At 38.9% G+C, this 16,537-nt stretch overlaps 1 protein-coding gene across 1 annotated transcript in view; it reads right to left on the reverse strand.

The window, feature by feature from the left end:
- LOC130728569 (callose synthase 10) overlaps positions 1 to 16,537 on the reverse strand; it is a 72,960-nt gene that overhangs the window by 3,068 nt on the left and 53,355 nt on the right. Inside the window, exons 37-46 of the mRNA XM_057580078.1 lie at positions 16,229 to 16,344; positions 16,049 to 16,132; positions 3,642 to 3,754; positions 3,093 to 3,145; positions 2,829 to 3,005; positions 2,684 to 2,731; positions 1,028 to 1,186; positions 503 to 616; positions 313 to 401; positions 39 to 197 (exon numbers count right to left, since the gene is read on the reverse strand). Coding sequence (XP_057436061.1) covers positions 39 to 197; positions 313 to 401; positions 503 to 616; positions 1,028 to 1,186; positions 2,684 to 2,731; positions 2,829 to 3,005; positions 3,093 to 3,145; positions 3,642 to 3,754; positions 16,049 to 16,132; positions 16,229 to 16,344 — 1,112 coding nt within the window. The remainder of the gene's footprint in view (positions 1 to 38; positions 198 to 312; positions 402 to 502; positions 617 to 1,027; positions 1,187 to 2,683; positions 2,732 to 2,828; positions 3,006 to 3,092; positions 3,146 to 3,641; positions 3,755 to 16,048; positions 16,133 to 16,228; positions 16,345 to 16,537) is intronic.

The raw sequence follows: 16,537 nt of genomic DNA on the forward strand, positions 1-16,537 counted from the left end.
CTAAGCCAATGGAAGTAAATAACTAGCAGGCATCTTACTTTTGCCACTCGAAACCAGAGGGATTGAAAATGTAGGGAGCAAAAAGCCATGAAATGACAAGGAACCAACTGCTAAGAGTTATCAAAACATAGGTCACAGCACCTCCCTCTGCATATCCATATGCGATGTAAACTATAAGTAGTAGTGCTACTTCAAGCCTGTTTTTGCATTGCATAGAATTAATAACATCAATGGAACTCTACTTTATTCAACCTTAACCAAATCAAAACGAAAAGCAATTATATATCAATATCAACAACAAATATTACTCACGCTTTGACAAAGTGGCTCCTAGAATATAGTCTGTAATTGTCAGCAAACTTTATGTGACGGACAACAAATCCTCTACCAGTTGCTCGGTACTACAGAGAAAAGGTCAAATACACATCTAGGTTACAAACCACTATATGTTCTGAGTTTTCCACCATAATAATAATAATAATTATAATAATAGCAATCATACTTTAGCACCCCCATGGAGAATAGTACGGCCAAAATAGTGAGTTCTAGTTCCCAATGAGAATGTGAAGAAGACAGAACACAACTGTAGCTGCATTGTGATGAAACTGAAAACAGCCTGCAAACATTTTTCACGAAAAGGAGACAATATTTAGACCACATGAGAACAGAAAACGTAGGTTGATGTAATATTGAGCAAATGAAGACCTAAAATCATATTTATTGAAAAATTATAGGATTAGGAATGAGGAAGAAAGAAAAGGGGAAAAGATGGCTCAGAGTAAGAAAGGGAAAATAAAATATGATAGAATATAGATAGATGTAATATTGTTTTACAATACCGTAACATAGTATTCCTATTTATATCACTAATTAACTATTTAATTGATTATAATGCGTCAAGTACTATAGTAACTACTACAAGCGTAAGCAGCCTAACTATATCTAAAACTTTTTAAGGAAAAACAAAGAAGGATATGGTAAAACAATCACAAAAAATGTAATGCATTCCCTAACAATATGGACAAACCTTCAGCAATCCTAATTCAAGTATAAAACCCATAATCATTGGTATTGCAGTAAAAACACCAATCTGGACCAAAAATTGAGCATTCAAAGCTGCTTCAAGTGCTGTGTTACCCATCAATTTTGCCTCTTTTGAGACAGCTTCATCAAGACCAGAGAACGCCTGAAAAGTGAAGCAGCATCAAGGAAATTAAACAATGTTCATGACAATCCCTAAAAGAAGAGATTTAGCCAAGAATTAGTATTAATCAACTTTCAACAAAATCATTTTACTTCATTATGTGCAAGAATTGCAGCGCAACAGAGGATATAACAAGCAAAACCAACTGGGGAAAAAAACCCATCAACTAAATATTAGGTTTCAATGTTTCATACAGCTGAAAAAGTGACTAAATGAGATCTGTCCCAATATCTGCAACTAAGATGTCAATTACATAAAACAGTGCATGGAATGAGTGATTTCTGTACTACACAAGCAAGTAAGAAGCCAAATCACCATGTGACTTAGAAGGAACAGTTTAAACATCATAACATGATTTCCAATTCATCTATAGTTAAAAACTCAGGATTTTAAGGCAATGCAATCCTTAATAGCAGCTCGACAGCAATTTCGTATTATATTTCATAAGGTCAAATGATCACCTTTTAATACAGTAACTCACACTGCTAGACAGTGAAGTAAAATGCATTGCTGTAACAAGTTAAGGGAAAAACTAAAGGCACCTTCCTACCTATCTTCACCATCCTCTCTTTTCAAAGACTAAAATACCCCCAACCACTAGACTGTAGTGGTTTCATGTAACTTAATGCTAACTGTTGCATTCAAATTTGCGGTAATTAGTTATTTAACCACTTCCGCAAACTAGACTATGGTAGTTAGCCTTAATTTACATAAAACTACCGCATTCTAGTTTGTGGTATATACTTAGTCACAAAATACCGCAAACTAGAATGCGGTAGCTTGAATCCATTAATTATTTATGGTCTGAATTCTTGCTTTAATAAGTAAACTAACTACTGTTTTTTTCCTTGTAGACATGGTTAGACAGTGTATAACTTTGTAGTTTACATATGACTTATTATGGCCAGAGAAATGGCCAACCAAGTTCTTATAAATGGTAGAGCAATGCTCACCTCTAAGCTACCTTTTGCAGAAGACATAGCTACCGGATTCTAGAATCCGGAACTTAGTTTTCATTCTGGCAATTACAAAATTTTTTGAACTGAAAGTTATATTTTTGCTTTTGCATGTTAAATGACAGAACAAAAAAAGCAAATTTAGGTTTCGGATTCTAAAGTACAGAGTTTTTTTATACTTGAGAGTATTTTTGGAAGTTAAGCGGTGGGGGATGGTTAGGCTATGTGTTGGGGGGGGGGGGGGGAGGGGCGCCTTTTTGTTTTGCCCTAAGTTAAAATATGGAAAATATAAAAATCTACTTCACTGGCTCAATGGGTTTCGACAGGTATCACAAGAGTAGTATTTTTTTTATTGGGGGATGAACAACAAATTATTTAGAAGAAAAGAATAGTTATAAAAGAACATGGTGTATATTATTTGCTTACTAAATTCGGTACATAATGAAAGCATAGCAAAACGAGTCCAGTTAGAGACTAAAGCAAAAGTGGTAAAAGATAGAAAGAAATTGTCTTATCAGCTTACCAGGTATGCCCTTCCGTATAGGAATACATATACTGTGAGCACTGTCATCTGCGGTAGAATTTTGTAAAATAAATGAGACAACCAAGACCAGTCAACATCATCATATCCCCTTCCCCCCAAAATAAAAAGAACCTCAGAACTATACCATGGTACAGACATAATAGCCAACAGTTGTGAAGTAGAAAGAAAGCATTCTGAAGAAATCAAAAAGTTGCCCAAGCCTATAAATATCCCTGCTAAGCACTTGCTCTCCATTACCACCAGCCACTTTTCCTTCAAAGAGGGCAATCTGGTTTAACCCAACATCCCTTCCTTTTCCAACCTATCGAAGGAACCAGAAAATAGAAAATGAGAAGAGTGAAGCATTGCTGAAACCAGAAAGAATTCATGGTTTACTTGTATACTCAACCTGAATGTATTCATGGTGTGTGATATTTCCAAGCCGCAATGTAGAGTTGAAGCCTGAAGTATATTTAAGTCTCAGTTTAATAAAAATAACTATATAGAAAAAATATAAAAAATGAGAAAACACTAGGAATTCAATATGAAATGTCATTATCATTGAGTTTAACTGATGACAATAATAGATAAACCCCAATCCTAAAATGCATTTATAGTTTTAAATTGAATGCACATCGTTTATGCATCTCCCATGATTTGTTGAAAATGACTGGTCATTGTCTAAATTTCTCCACATTAATTATTCTTGTTTCTTCTAATGTCAAAAACCAAAAGTCTTTTCCCATTAAGTAAGGTTGACCACATGGATCAGATGTTACAATGGTGATTTGTCAATAACAAGAAAGTTACCATCATAGGAGAATTCATGAAAAGATTCTTTCTTTTACTTTTTCGGATTATAACCATGACCTTAAATGACTGAAGAAACTTCCTAGTTTTCTGGAACATCATCATACTATCACCATCAGATCTAATAGTACTATAAATATCTACTCACCAGAATATATATCTTCACTAATATTGATAACTCGTGATGCTTTACTAATGCCTCCTCGAGTTATGTGAAATATTCTGTCAAATACATCCGGGTGTCCATAGTGCATACGAACTCTGCAAGTTTTTCCACAAACAAAAATAAAAAGAGATCAATGTTTACATCTATAACATATGACAGAATAAATTAATACAAAAGCTCTAATCAGCATTGTTTGAGAGAATATTGTTACTTGTTAGAATACAATATTGATGTAGCGCGGCTGGCTGCGCGCTTCGACGATGATGTCGCTCGTCGAATGAGCCCGATCGGATTTTAGCTCATCTAATCAGTCTCGGGCCCGCAAAACAAAATCTAAGTATTTTATTAGGATTTTATTTATTAGGATCTTTAATTTTCAATTAAGATCTTTTAGGATATTATTTATTTTTTGTTAGAAACTTATTTATTTCAATTAGGATCTTTTATTTTCAATTAGGATCTTTCAAGATCTTATTTCTTTTTGGTTAGGATTTTCTTTCTTTTCCTATTTAAGCAATTGTAAGGCATAGCCTATTCAGTTTTGATTGATAATAAAATTTAAGAGTTTTCTCTTCTTCTCTGGTGGATTCCAGTGTATTTTCTAGGGTTTTAGCGCTTGCTAATTTCCTTTCTGGTGGATTCCAGAAACCTTTTCCTTAGGATTTGCGCTTGCAATCCTAGTACGACTTCCGCTGCATCAAGTGGCATCAGAGCAGGCTTTCTCCTGTCTCCTTTCTTTGCTTGATCAACCATGGAAGATCAACCATTGACCAAAGCAGACCTGAAGGATGTTACCGCGGCTCTTACCGCGGCCCTAACTGCTATGACACAACAGATGACAGAACAGATGACACAACAGATGGCGACGTTAATGACGCCTTTAACTGACAGCATCAACAACATGAACCAGCGAAGAGACGGGGGAAGAGTACCGCGTAGGGTTCCGCACGGTGGCAACAACGGTCATGCCATTATTACGGAAAATTCAAGTTCTGAAGGAGATGAAGCTGATGAAGAAGAAATAGTTGACCAAGGGAATCAGAATCATAACCGGGACTACCGAGTGAAAGCTGATATTCCATTGTTCTACGGAACTATGGGAGTGGAGGAGTTTCTAGACTGGCAGATTGATGTTGACAGATTTTTCGACGTCATGGGCGTCCCCGAGAATAAGCAAGTCAAGATGGTGGCAATCAGGCTGAAAAGTACTGCTGCTGTGTGGTGGGATAAGCTTGTTATCCAGAGGCAGAGACAGAGAAAAGGGCCAGTCAGAACTTGGCGAAGAATGAAACAATTGATGATGGAGCGATTTCTACCAGAAGATTACGAGCAGATTCTTTATAAGATGTATATCGATTGTGAGCAAGGAAAGAAGTCTGTGACGGAGTATACAACTGAGTTCTTACGTCTTTCTGAGCGTAACGAACTGGGAGAATCTGAAAATCAGAAGGTGGCTCGATACATCAGTGGCTTAAAGGGTTCTTTGCAGGAGAAGATGGGTTTGCAAACTGTGTGGACTGTGGCTGAAGCATCCAGTCTAGCTTTGAAGGCTGAATTGATAGAGAAGTCCCCTCGAAATTTCCCATCTTTCCGAAGATACTCTCCCCAAAACAACATCGAGTCAGCATGCGATAAGGAAAAGAGCCCAACAACCAAGGATCCCAATTCAGGAAACAAAGGAGCCAACAGTTCTAGCGGTGTGCAACAGAGCAAGACACCCAACCAGAAACCAACTAATCCTTATGCGAGACCGGCAATTGATAAGTGTTTTCGTTGTGGTGGGCAAGGTCATCGATCCAATGTTTGTCCTTCTAGGAGAACCGCCGCCATTCTGAATGAGGAGACTGAGGAGGAAGAGGAGAACAATGACTATGAAGGGGTTGAGTTTGCTGAAGAGGAGTCTGAGGAAAGAGTAAACTTTGTGCTCTTGAGGATCCTGCTATCATCCAAAGAAGAAAGTCAAAGGAAGAATTTGTTTCGATCACACTGTTCTGTTAAGAACAAGGTGTGTAACTTGATCGTGGACAACGGCAGCACTGAGAATTTGGTTTCCCAAAAGCTGGTAGAGTACTTGAAGCTGACAACAGAGCCTCATGAGAAACCGTACACCTTGGGGTGGGTGAGTAAAGGGCCACATGTGAAAGTTTCACAGACTTGCAAGGTACCTATTTCCATTGGGAAGCACTACAGAGAGGAGGTATTGTGTGACGTTTTGAGTATGGATGTTTGTCATATTTTACTTGGGCGGCCTTGGATGTATGATACTGATACTACATACAAAGGAAGGGATAATGTGATGTTGTTTACATGGGGAACACACAAAATTGCTATGGCTCCTGTTTTGCACTTTGACAAGGGTCCAGTAGAAAAGAAGTCCAGTTTCTTGGTGATGACACAGAATGAAAAGGAGCTTGATGAGGATGTAAAAGAAACTAAATGCTTCTGTCCAGTGGTAATTAAAGGATTGATGAGCGTTGTCAAAGAGGAACCGATAATTCCAGAAGAGGTCCTAGAGATTCTAGAGGACTTTAAAGAGCTGACTGCAAATGAGCTACCCAACGAGTTGCCTCCGATGCGAGATATTCAGCACCACATTGATCTGATTCCGGGGTCTAGCTTGCCAAATCTTCCTCACTACAGGATGAGCCCGAAAGAGAATGAAATCTTAAGGGAGCAGATTGAAGACTTGCTGAAGAAAGGATTCATTCGTGAGAGCATGAGCCCATGTGCTGTACCAGTCCTCCTTGTCCCTAAGAAAGGAGGTCAGTGGCGAATGTGTGTTGATAGTAGAGCCATCAATAAGATAACTATCAAGTATCGATTCCCAATTCCCCGTTTGGAAGATATGCTTGATGAATTAGCTGGTTCTAAGGTGTTTTCAAAGATAGACTTGCGTAGTGGCTATCACCAGATCAGAATCAGGCCTGGAGATGAGTGGAAGACAGCTTTCAAGAGCAAGGATGGATTGTATGAGTGGTTGGTGATGCCTTTCGGGTTATCAAATGCCCCCAGCACCTTCATGAGGTTGATGAATCAGGTTCTGCGTCCATTTATTGGTTCTTTTGTGGTTGTTTACTTTGATGATATTCTGATTTATAGTAAGAACAAGAAAGAACACCTGGAGCATGTGAAGCAGGTGTTGCAAGTTTTACAGGAGAACCAGTTATACATTAATATGAAAAAGTGTACATTTAGCACCAACAAATTACTCTTCCTAGGTTTTATTGTTGGAGAAGAAGGGATTCATGTTGACGAAGAGAAGGTGAGTGCAATCCGGGATTGGCCCACACCAAAGTCAGTAACTGAAGTACGCAGTTTTCATGGTTTGGCTACTTTTTATAGGAGGTTTATCAGAGATTTCAGCACTATCACTGCACCTATCACTGAATGTCTAAAGAAAGGAAAGTTCAAATGGGGATTTGAACAGGAGCAAAGTTTTGGCCTGATTAAGGAGAAATTATGCTCTGCACCGGTGCTAGCACTCCCTGATTTTGATAAAGTGTTCCAAGTTGAATGTGATGCTAGTGGAGTTGGCATAGGAGCGGTGTTGTCTCAAGAGAAGAGACCGGTGGCCTTTTTCAGCGAGAAGTTGAGTGATGCTCGCCAGAAGTGGAGCACTTATGACCAGGAGTTCTATGCAGTCTTTAGAGCTCTACGCCAGTGGGAACATTACCTAATTCAGAGAGAGTTCATTCTGTTTACTGACCACCAAGCTTTGAAGTTTCTTCACAGCTAGAAAGTGATAAACAAGATGCATGCTCGGTGGGTGAGTTTCTTACAGAAGTTTCCTTTTATTATTCAGCATAAATCGGGAGCTTCCTTGCTAATGCGTTGAGTAGGAGAGCTTCCTTGCTAATTACTTTAGCGCAGGAGATCGTAGGCTTTGAGTGCCTTAAAGAGCTGTATGAAGGTGATGTTGACTTCAAGGAATTATGGGCCAAGTGTAGTGGTAAGCATCCTTCGGCAGATTATCATATCCGTGATGGCTATTTTTTTAAAGGGGATCAGCTGTGCATCCCTTGCTCCTCTTTAAGGGAAAAGTTGATCCGAGATTTACATGGTGGCGGACTCAGCGGTCACTTGGGCAGAGACAAGACCATTGCTAGCCTGGAAGAGAGGTATTATTGGCCACACTTAAGGAGGGACGTTGGTACTATAGTCAAGAGGTGTTACACTTGTCAGGTTTCTAAAGGTCAGTCCAAAACACTGGTCTTTATATGCCTTTGCCTATTCCTGATGATATCTGGCAAGATTTGGCTATGGATTTCGTGTTGGGCTTGCCTCGTACACAACGAGGTGTGGATTCTGTGTTTGTTGTTGTAGACAGATTCTCCAAGATGACGCACTTCATTGCCTGTAAGAAGACTGCTGATGCGTCCAACATAGCCAAACTGTTCTTCAGGGAGGTGGTGCGCCTTCACGGGGTTCCTACGTCGATTACTTCAGACAGGGACACCAAATTTCTCAGTCATTTCTGGGTTACTCTTTGGAGGTTATTTGGAACAGCGCTGAACCGAAGTTCTACGGCACATCCACAGACTGATGGACAAACTGAGGTAACCAATAGGACTTTGGGAAATATGATTCGGAGTATTTGCAGGGATAAACCGAAGCAGTGGGATCTAGCTCTTCCACAGGTGGAATTTGCTTATAACAGTGCTTTGCACTCAGCTACCGGAAAGTCACCTTTTTCTCTCGTTTACACTTCTGTGCCCAGACATGTGGTGGATTTGTTACAATTGCCTAAAGCACCTGGGGTTAGTGCAGCGGCTGAGACAATGGCTAAGGAGATTGTGACTGTTAAAGAAGCTGTAAAGGCCCGGTTGGAGGCTACTGGAATGAAGAACAAGGCTGCCGTCGACAAACGCAGGAGAGCTAAAGTTTTCAATGTGGGAGACGATGTGATGGTGTTCTTACGGAAGGAGAGGTTCCCAGTTGGTACTTACAACAAGTTGAAGCCACGCAAGTATGGTCCATTCAAGGTGATTCGAAAGGTCAATGACAATGCTTATGTGGTGGCTCTCCCAGATGACATGAATATCTCAAATACTTTCAACGTAGCTGACATCTATGAGTATCAGGAAGATGCGGCCCTTTATCACGATGAGAACTCGGGGTCGAGTTCCTCAGGGGTGGAGGAGACTGATGTAGCGCGGCTGGCTGCGCGCTTCGACGATGATGTCGCTCGTCGAATGAGCCCGATCGGATTTTAGCCCATCTAATCAGTCTCGGGCCCGCAAAACAAAATCTAAGTATTTTATTAGGATTTTATTTATTAGGATCTTTAATTTTCAATTAAGATCTTTTAGGATATTATTTATTTTTTGTTAGAAACTTATTTATTTCAATTAGGATCTTTTATTTTCAATTAGGATCTTTCAAGATCTTATTTCTTTTTGGTTAGGATTTTCTTTCTTTTCCTATTTAAGCAATTGTAAGGCATAGCCTATTCAGTTTTGATTGATAATAAAATTTAAGAGTTTTCTCTTCTTCTCTGGTGGATTCCAGTGTATTTTCTAGGGTTTTAGCACTTGCTAATTTCCTTTCTGGTGGATTCCAGAAACCTTTTCCTTAGGATTTGCGCTTGCAATCCTAGTACGACTTCCGCTGCATCAAATATAAAATCATTCATGTGACCCTTACCTAACAGCTTAAGCTTTTGGGATAATTGGTTGCTTGACAAATATAAAATTGAAGATGATGATATTGGCATCTGAATTCATGGATAAGTTCCAGACAGTACACATGTTTACCTAATGCCACTTATGCTTCTACATAGTCAGGGTTGGAACTTGGAATTGTGACCCTGACAAATTCAAACACCCTAACCATACTTCATGATGCCCCACCAATATTAGGGTACACTGTATGAATGTGTAGAGTTACACTTTAGTAGTTGCTGACTGTTAGTACAGTCAGCACTAGGGTTGTTATGATGAGTTGGCAATTCAGTTAGGCTAAGCGGTTATGCTTAGCTGTCAAACTGAATCAGTTAGAGTTTGTTAAGCTTGTTGAGCAAGCTATAGAGTTCTATATAAGTTGTAATCAAACACTTGTATCATTAGCTTTTCAATCATCAATGATAAACACTTTTCACAGTTCTGAGTTTATCTAACAACCAAACTATCCGTTTAGGCCATGTGATAATGCAATTGTTGGTTCTCCTTGGATATCCATTAGGCTACTGCAGCCTGTTCACTGAATTAGTCGGTTCAATGGAAATCAGCATAACAGGTTTATATATGTTATAGAATCTAAGAGACATTTCCGTAGTAAGTCAGGATAGCACAAAATAAGGATTGCACATTACAGTATAATATATCTAGGATAGGAGAAAAGAGAAGAGAGAAAGAGAGAATTTGATATCTGAAAGGAATTGTATTTTCATTCTAACTTTGATTACAAGACTAAAGTCTTTTATATACAAGAAGTCTTACTGACACTTAACATTCGAGTTGGTTTTCCCAAAACAGCCAACCACCAATTTAAAGCGGCAAAAAGGTAAATATGCTGAAAAACTGGAATATTATTAAAAATAACGAAGGAGCTTATGCTCCTCCAAGGTCAATTCCCTTACAAGGTAAAATGCCTTTGACAACTCAATAATCAAATGCTTCCCTAACCTAATGTTCTCTTATTTATAATAACACTTGAAAGTAGGAGAAATTGTATTATTACTTCTTAATCAGAATACAAAGGGTAATTACATTATATAGAAGAAGACTAATCCTAAATAAGGAAATAACTAATTATGTACACAATCTCCTAATAAGAGAATAAATCTCCTAATACTGAATATAATCTTCTAATAATAATTCTTATATTAATTCCTTATTTACAACACCCCCCTCAAGCTGGTGAATGAATATCTATCATTCCCAGCTTGCAAGTAAGCTCTCGAAACCGCTCCAAGGGAAGTCCTTTGGTGAGCACATCAGCCAACTGAAGTCCTGAGGGGACATACTTTGTAGATATTAGACCACTATCCAATTTCTCTTTGATGAAGTGCCGGTCTATCTCTATGTGCTTTGTTCTGTCGTGTTGGACTGGATTATGAGCAATACTAATGGCAGATTTATTATCACAGAAGAGTCTCATGGGAGCTTCATACTTTATTTTCAAATCATCCAGTATGATCTTCATCCACAACAGTTCACAAACTCCTTGAGCCATGGCTCTAAACTCTGCCTCTGCGTTTGATCTAGCAACTACATTCTGCTTCTTGCTCCTCCATGTAACTAAATTTCCACCCAAGAACATACAATATTCTGTAGTGGATCTCCTGTCAACAATTGACCCTGCATAATCTGCATCAGTATAAACCTCCATAGACAACTGCTCACTCTTCTTGAACAGCAGACCTCTCCCTGGACTTGCCTTCAGATACTGCAAGATTCTATCCACAGCCTGTAAGTGTCTCTCCTGTGGGTCATGCATGAATTGACTGACAACACTAACAGGATAAGCTATGTCAGGCCTAGTGTGAGATAGATAAATGAGCTTCCCCACAAGTCTCTGATATTGAGCCTTATCAACCCTAAGGTCCTCCTCACTACTTCCAATCTTGTGGTTTTGCTCTATAGGCACTCCAATGGGCTTACAACCCAATTTACCAGTCTCTTTGAGAAGATCAAGGACATACTTTCTTTGAGATATGAAAATCCCTTGCTTCGAGTATGCCACCTCCATACCTAGGAAATATTTCAGTTTTCCAAGATCCTTCATTTCAAATTGGGCTGCCAACTGTTTCCTCAGATTCTGCTTCTCAAGTTCATCATTACCTGCAATGATCATATCGTCTACATAGACTAACAGAAGAGTGAGTTTACCATTTTGAGTATGTTTGATAAAGAGGGTATGATCACCTTGGCTTTGTTTATAACCCAGAGACACCATAGCATTAGTGAATCTCCCAAACCAAGCTCGGGGTGACTGTTTGAGCCCATATAGGGCCTTCTTCAGTTTGCACACCTTATTTCTTCCTGAAGTAGGGTCATACCCCGGTGGAATCTCCATATACACCTCTTCCTCCAAATCTCCATGCAAGAAAGCATTTTTAACATCAAACTGTTGCAACTCCCAATCAAAATGAGCTGCTAAGGAAAGAATGATCCTTACAGTGTTCATTTTTGCTACCGGAGCAAATGTCTCTTCATAATCAATTCCATAGGTCTGGGTGTATCCCTTTGCAACTAGCCTCGCCTTATACCTGTCAAGTGTGCCATCAGATCGGTACTTCACGGTATAAATCCACCTGCAACCTACTGTCCTCTTGTCATTTGGCTTCTCAACAATCTCCCAAGTTCCATTTTTGTCCAGTGCATGCATCTCTTCATTCATGGCTTGAATCCAGTTCTTATCTTTTAATGCTTCTTGTACTGATGTAGGGACTCTAATAGAGTCAATAGCTGAAATAAAACTCTGATGCTGCACAGAAAGATTTTGAGTAGACACAAACTGGGATATAGGGTACTTGGCACAAGAACGTTTTCCTTTTCGTAAGGCAATAGGTAAGTCATCAAGGTTATGCTCATAGGAATTACTAGGCTCAGGGTTCGGAACACTTACCTCAGGATCAGATGGTTGGTCTTGTTGTTGGATCAAGACGGGTTTTACTTTCCGCTGGTACTTTATCCTGAACTTGTCAACATTATTTTGATCCGGTACTAGTTCAGGACCATTGTCATCATTCTGATCTGGTACTAACTCAGGACCATTGTCATCATTCTGATTTGGTACTTGTTCAGGACCATTGTCATCATCATCACTGTCCTCAGTGATAGGAATAGAGGAAGGCATCAAGGGATCCTGTAGAAGAGGAATAACAGACAATTCTGGAGACTCAACTTCCTGAGTATTCCCCCCCTGGAGACTCAACTTTCTGGGATAAAAAGACTCTGATTCTTGAAAAGTAACATCCATGGATATATAGACACGACAACTAGGAGGATGATAACACTTGTAGCCCTTTTTATCTGAGGCATATCCTATAAAGATGCACTTAATAGCCCGAGGATCTAACTTACCCCGATGATGACCGTGAACATGGACAAAGGCGGAACAACCAAATACACGACTTTGAAGACCTGACTTAATGGGCACAGACGGAAAGAAGCTAGTCATAACCTGCACAGGACTAACACTAGATAAAACCCTAGAAGGTAACCTATTAATTAAATAAGCAGCAGTCAAGACAGCTTCCCCCCAATAAAACTTAGGAACATTCATTTGAAAGAGTAAAGCTCGAGTGATTTCAAGAAGATGACGATTTTTCCTTTCAGCAACCCCATTTTGTTGTGGGGTGTCAACACAAGTCAACTCATGAACCACACCATTTTTTGTAAGAAATTCAGAAAAATTCTTGTTAACATACTCTTTCCCATTGTCTGACCTTAACCTCTTAATAGGTTTCCCAAACTGTGTTCTAATCATGTGGAAAAAGTTAACAAATAATTGAAACACCTCAGACTTATCTTTCATAAGAAAAACCCATGTAATCCGAGTACAATCATCAATAAAAGTAACAAACCATTTTGCACCAAAAACATTAGAAATGGACGAAGGTCCCCACACATCAGAGTGAACAAGATCAAAAGGTTGAGCACATTTATTATTACTAGGAAGAAAAGTTGAACGATGATGCTTAGAAAACTGACAAACATCACAATGAAAAGATTCGACTGACACTTTTGAAAATAAATGGGGAAACATGGTCCTAAGAATACTAAAAGGAGGATGCCCAAGACGCTTGTGCCGCAACCATATTTGAGAAGTATTCCAGGACTCTGAACTCGTCTGATGACACTTGCTTTCCTCGTGCCGCAGACAGTATAACCCGTCCTGTTCCTTAGCAATCCCAATTATCTGTCCCGTGGCAAGATCCTGAAAAACACCATGTGAGTGGAAAAAGGTTACAACACAGTTCAAGTCTCGAGTGAGTTTATGGATGGACAAAAGATTGTTAGAAAGCTTTGGGACATGAAGCACATGCTTTAAGGGAAGAGATGGACTAAGGTGAATATTACCACATCCCGTAATCTGGTTTTGGGATCCATTAGCAACAGTGATATAGTGTTTTTCAGGGTAAGTGGAATAAGAAGATAAATGTGAGGGGTGAGGTGTCATATGATCTGTAGCACCAGAGTCAATAATCCAGTCATTTTCAGTACTCAAAGCATTAAGAGATAAGAAGGTAGAACTCTTACCAGTCATTGTGAGAGAACAAGAACCAGAGGGCTTACTCAATGAGTCCATAAAAGCTCTCAGACGCTCCAATTCTGCTTTGCTAAGGCTAGGGACATCTTCTGCTGGTGGTACAGGTGGGACTTCACCATCATTTTCCATGTCAGAAGTTGTGTGATTTGCGCGCCTCTGCGGAGCACCTTTGGACCCCCTCATACGTCTAAGGACGTTTTCCCTTCCATAAAGTTTGAAACAGTACTCTTTGGTGTGACCAGACCTCTTACAGTAAGTGCAACGATCATCACGGTTGAAGAGATCATCACGGTTGAAGCGATCATCACGGTTGGGGCGATCATCACGGTTAGGGTGTCCGGAAGAGGTGGATCCTTTTATGGGACCCTTTCCAGAGGCTAAGGCTGAACCATCAACTGATTTGTCTTCCACCATCACTGTCCTCCTAGTTTCTTCACCACGAACTATAAAGAACACCTCTGAGAGAGAAGGGAGTTGCTCTTTACCCAAAACTTGGACCCGAATCGGATCAAATTCAGAGTTAAGCCCAGAGAGAAACTTAAAGATTCGCGCTTTTTCAATAAATTTATTCAATGTTGTGGAGTCAGCATCACACTTCATCTTCAGATTTTGATACTGATCTAATTCAATACATAGACCATTCAAGGTCTCATAGTAATCTGTCACGGAGAGAGTTCCTTGCTTAGAATTGAAAACTTTATTTTCCAATTCATAACAAGCTGAGAGATCTTGTTTCTTAGAATATGCTTGTGCCAGATTATTCCAAATCTCCTTAGCAGTAGGGAAAAACATATAATTCCGGCTAATTTCCGGAATCATGGAGTAAGAGAATTCTCTTCACGCCATGTGTCATATTGTGGATCAGTTTCAGCAGGGGCTTTTTCTTCAATATAACTGATTTTCTTGCGACTTATGAGAGTGTGACGGATGAGCTCAGACCATTGGAGGTAGTTGCGCCCATCCAAGCGAAAGGAACCTTGTAATACCGGGAGATCTTTGTGGGTCAAAGGTGGAAGAGAGACTTTCACTCCAGAAGTGAGTTTCTCCTTAGGTATGGGAATCTCGTCTCCAGACATACTGAGAGATGTTACTGTAGAAGGGAAACAAGAGGAAAAATAACAGAAACAGAGAAGATTGCACTCTCCTTGAATGGAAGAACCAAAGGCTTCTCAAGAAAAAACACCAACAAAGTGAGGAAACGACCCTCAGAACAAGACCAAAAGGCACGGGGAACCCTCTCTGTGCAATCGGAGTAACGAACAGAGGATGGCAGGCCGGTGATGAAGAGCACAGGCCTCCAAACGGTATAAGCCAACAGTGGCAAAACAGGAAACGTTACCAGATAAAAGGGCCGTAATAAGACGGCTAGGGTTTTTTTCGCAGAAGCAGAACTCCCAAGATCGGGAGCTCTGATACCAACTTGAAAGTAGGAGAAATTGTATTATTACTTCTTAATCAGAATACAAAGGGTAATTACATTATATAGAAGAAGACTAATCCTAAATAAGGAAATAACTAATTATGTACACAATCTCCTAATAAGAGAATAAATCTCCTAATACTGAATATAATCTTCTAATAATAATTCTTATATTAATTCCTTATTTACAACAATAACTTTATAATTTGAATTAAACAATATAAAAGTAAACGGTCATGTTATGCATTACACAGGCTAAAAAATCACTATATTAAAATATTTTTTTCACAGCTTATCAATTTATATATTGTATAGCATAAAAAAAATCATCAATGGCATTATAATATATATTCAAGCCTTTAACACTTCATGTCACAAGATGGTCAAGTATTCCAATAATTAACTTCCATTAATTATGAATTTAAAAATAATATAGACCAGTCTAAACAGTTTTACACAGATACCCAATTACATTCTCCATCTTATATTGGATGTCTCATGTCTGTGTAAAACATATCTATATTGTCAATATATAGTTATATAATTCATTAATTACATGTACAAATATAATGAAACCATAATGTGCAATTATGGCACATGTTCAATGATAGACCATTCAAATTCAAATCTTTCCCAATGACAGACTACTGTTATCAGAGAAAATTAAAATAAATAAAAAAGATAAAAATTATGGGTTCACTAATTATTTTCATTAATTGTCTTGTGCACAATATCAGCAATAAACATAACTTACTTGAGAGGGAATGCTAAAACACGCTGGGCCAAGGTTACAAAGCTAGTTTCTTGATTTGACATGAACCAAGCCAAGGATGAGACACTGGAGCAGTATCAAGCATGCAATGTGTAAGCAAGATTGGAGAGTGAAAGCCATTCACACTTTGTCTATCAAATAAAATATAGCTGAATATCATACCTTCCAGTAAAAACATGTTCCCTCACTCCAAGAATGCTTGGAGGGCGAAGGCCATGATCAGCATGGAATTCCTCAAGAAGATTTCTCATTTTCATTGCCTCCTCAAGATAATTGTCCTATAAAATATAATATCAAATTAATATATTTAAAACTTGTTTCCTAAGTCACTTTTGCATTAACCCACATATTTGATGGAGGAGAGATATCTCTAGTAAATATCACTTACTCACAAATATGTACCATAGGCTGGTGAACTGCATATTATAATATCAATAAGCATATAACAGGAGAAATGATCATTGCATGTAC

The sequence above is a fragment of the Lotus japonicus genome, chromosome 1, assembly GCF_012489685.1.
Source record: "Lotus japonicus ecotype B-129 chromosome 1, LjGifu_v1.2".
NCBI classification, from domain to species: domain Eukaryota; kingdom Viridiplantae; phylum Streptophyta; class Magnoliopsida; order Fabales; family Fabaceae; genus Lotus; species Lotus japonicus.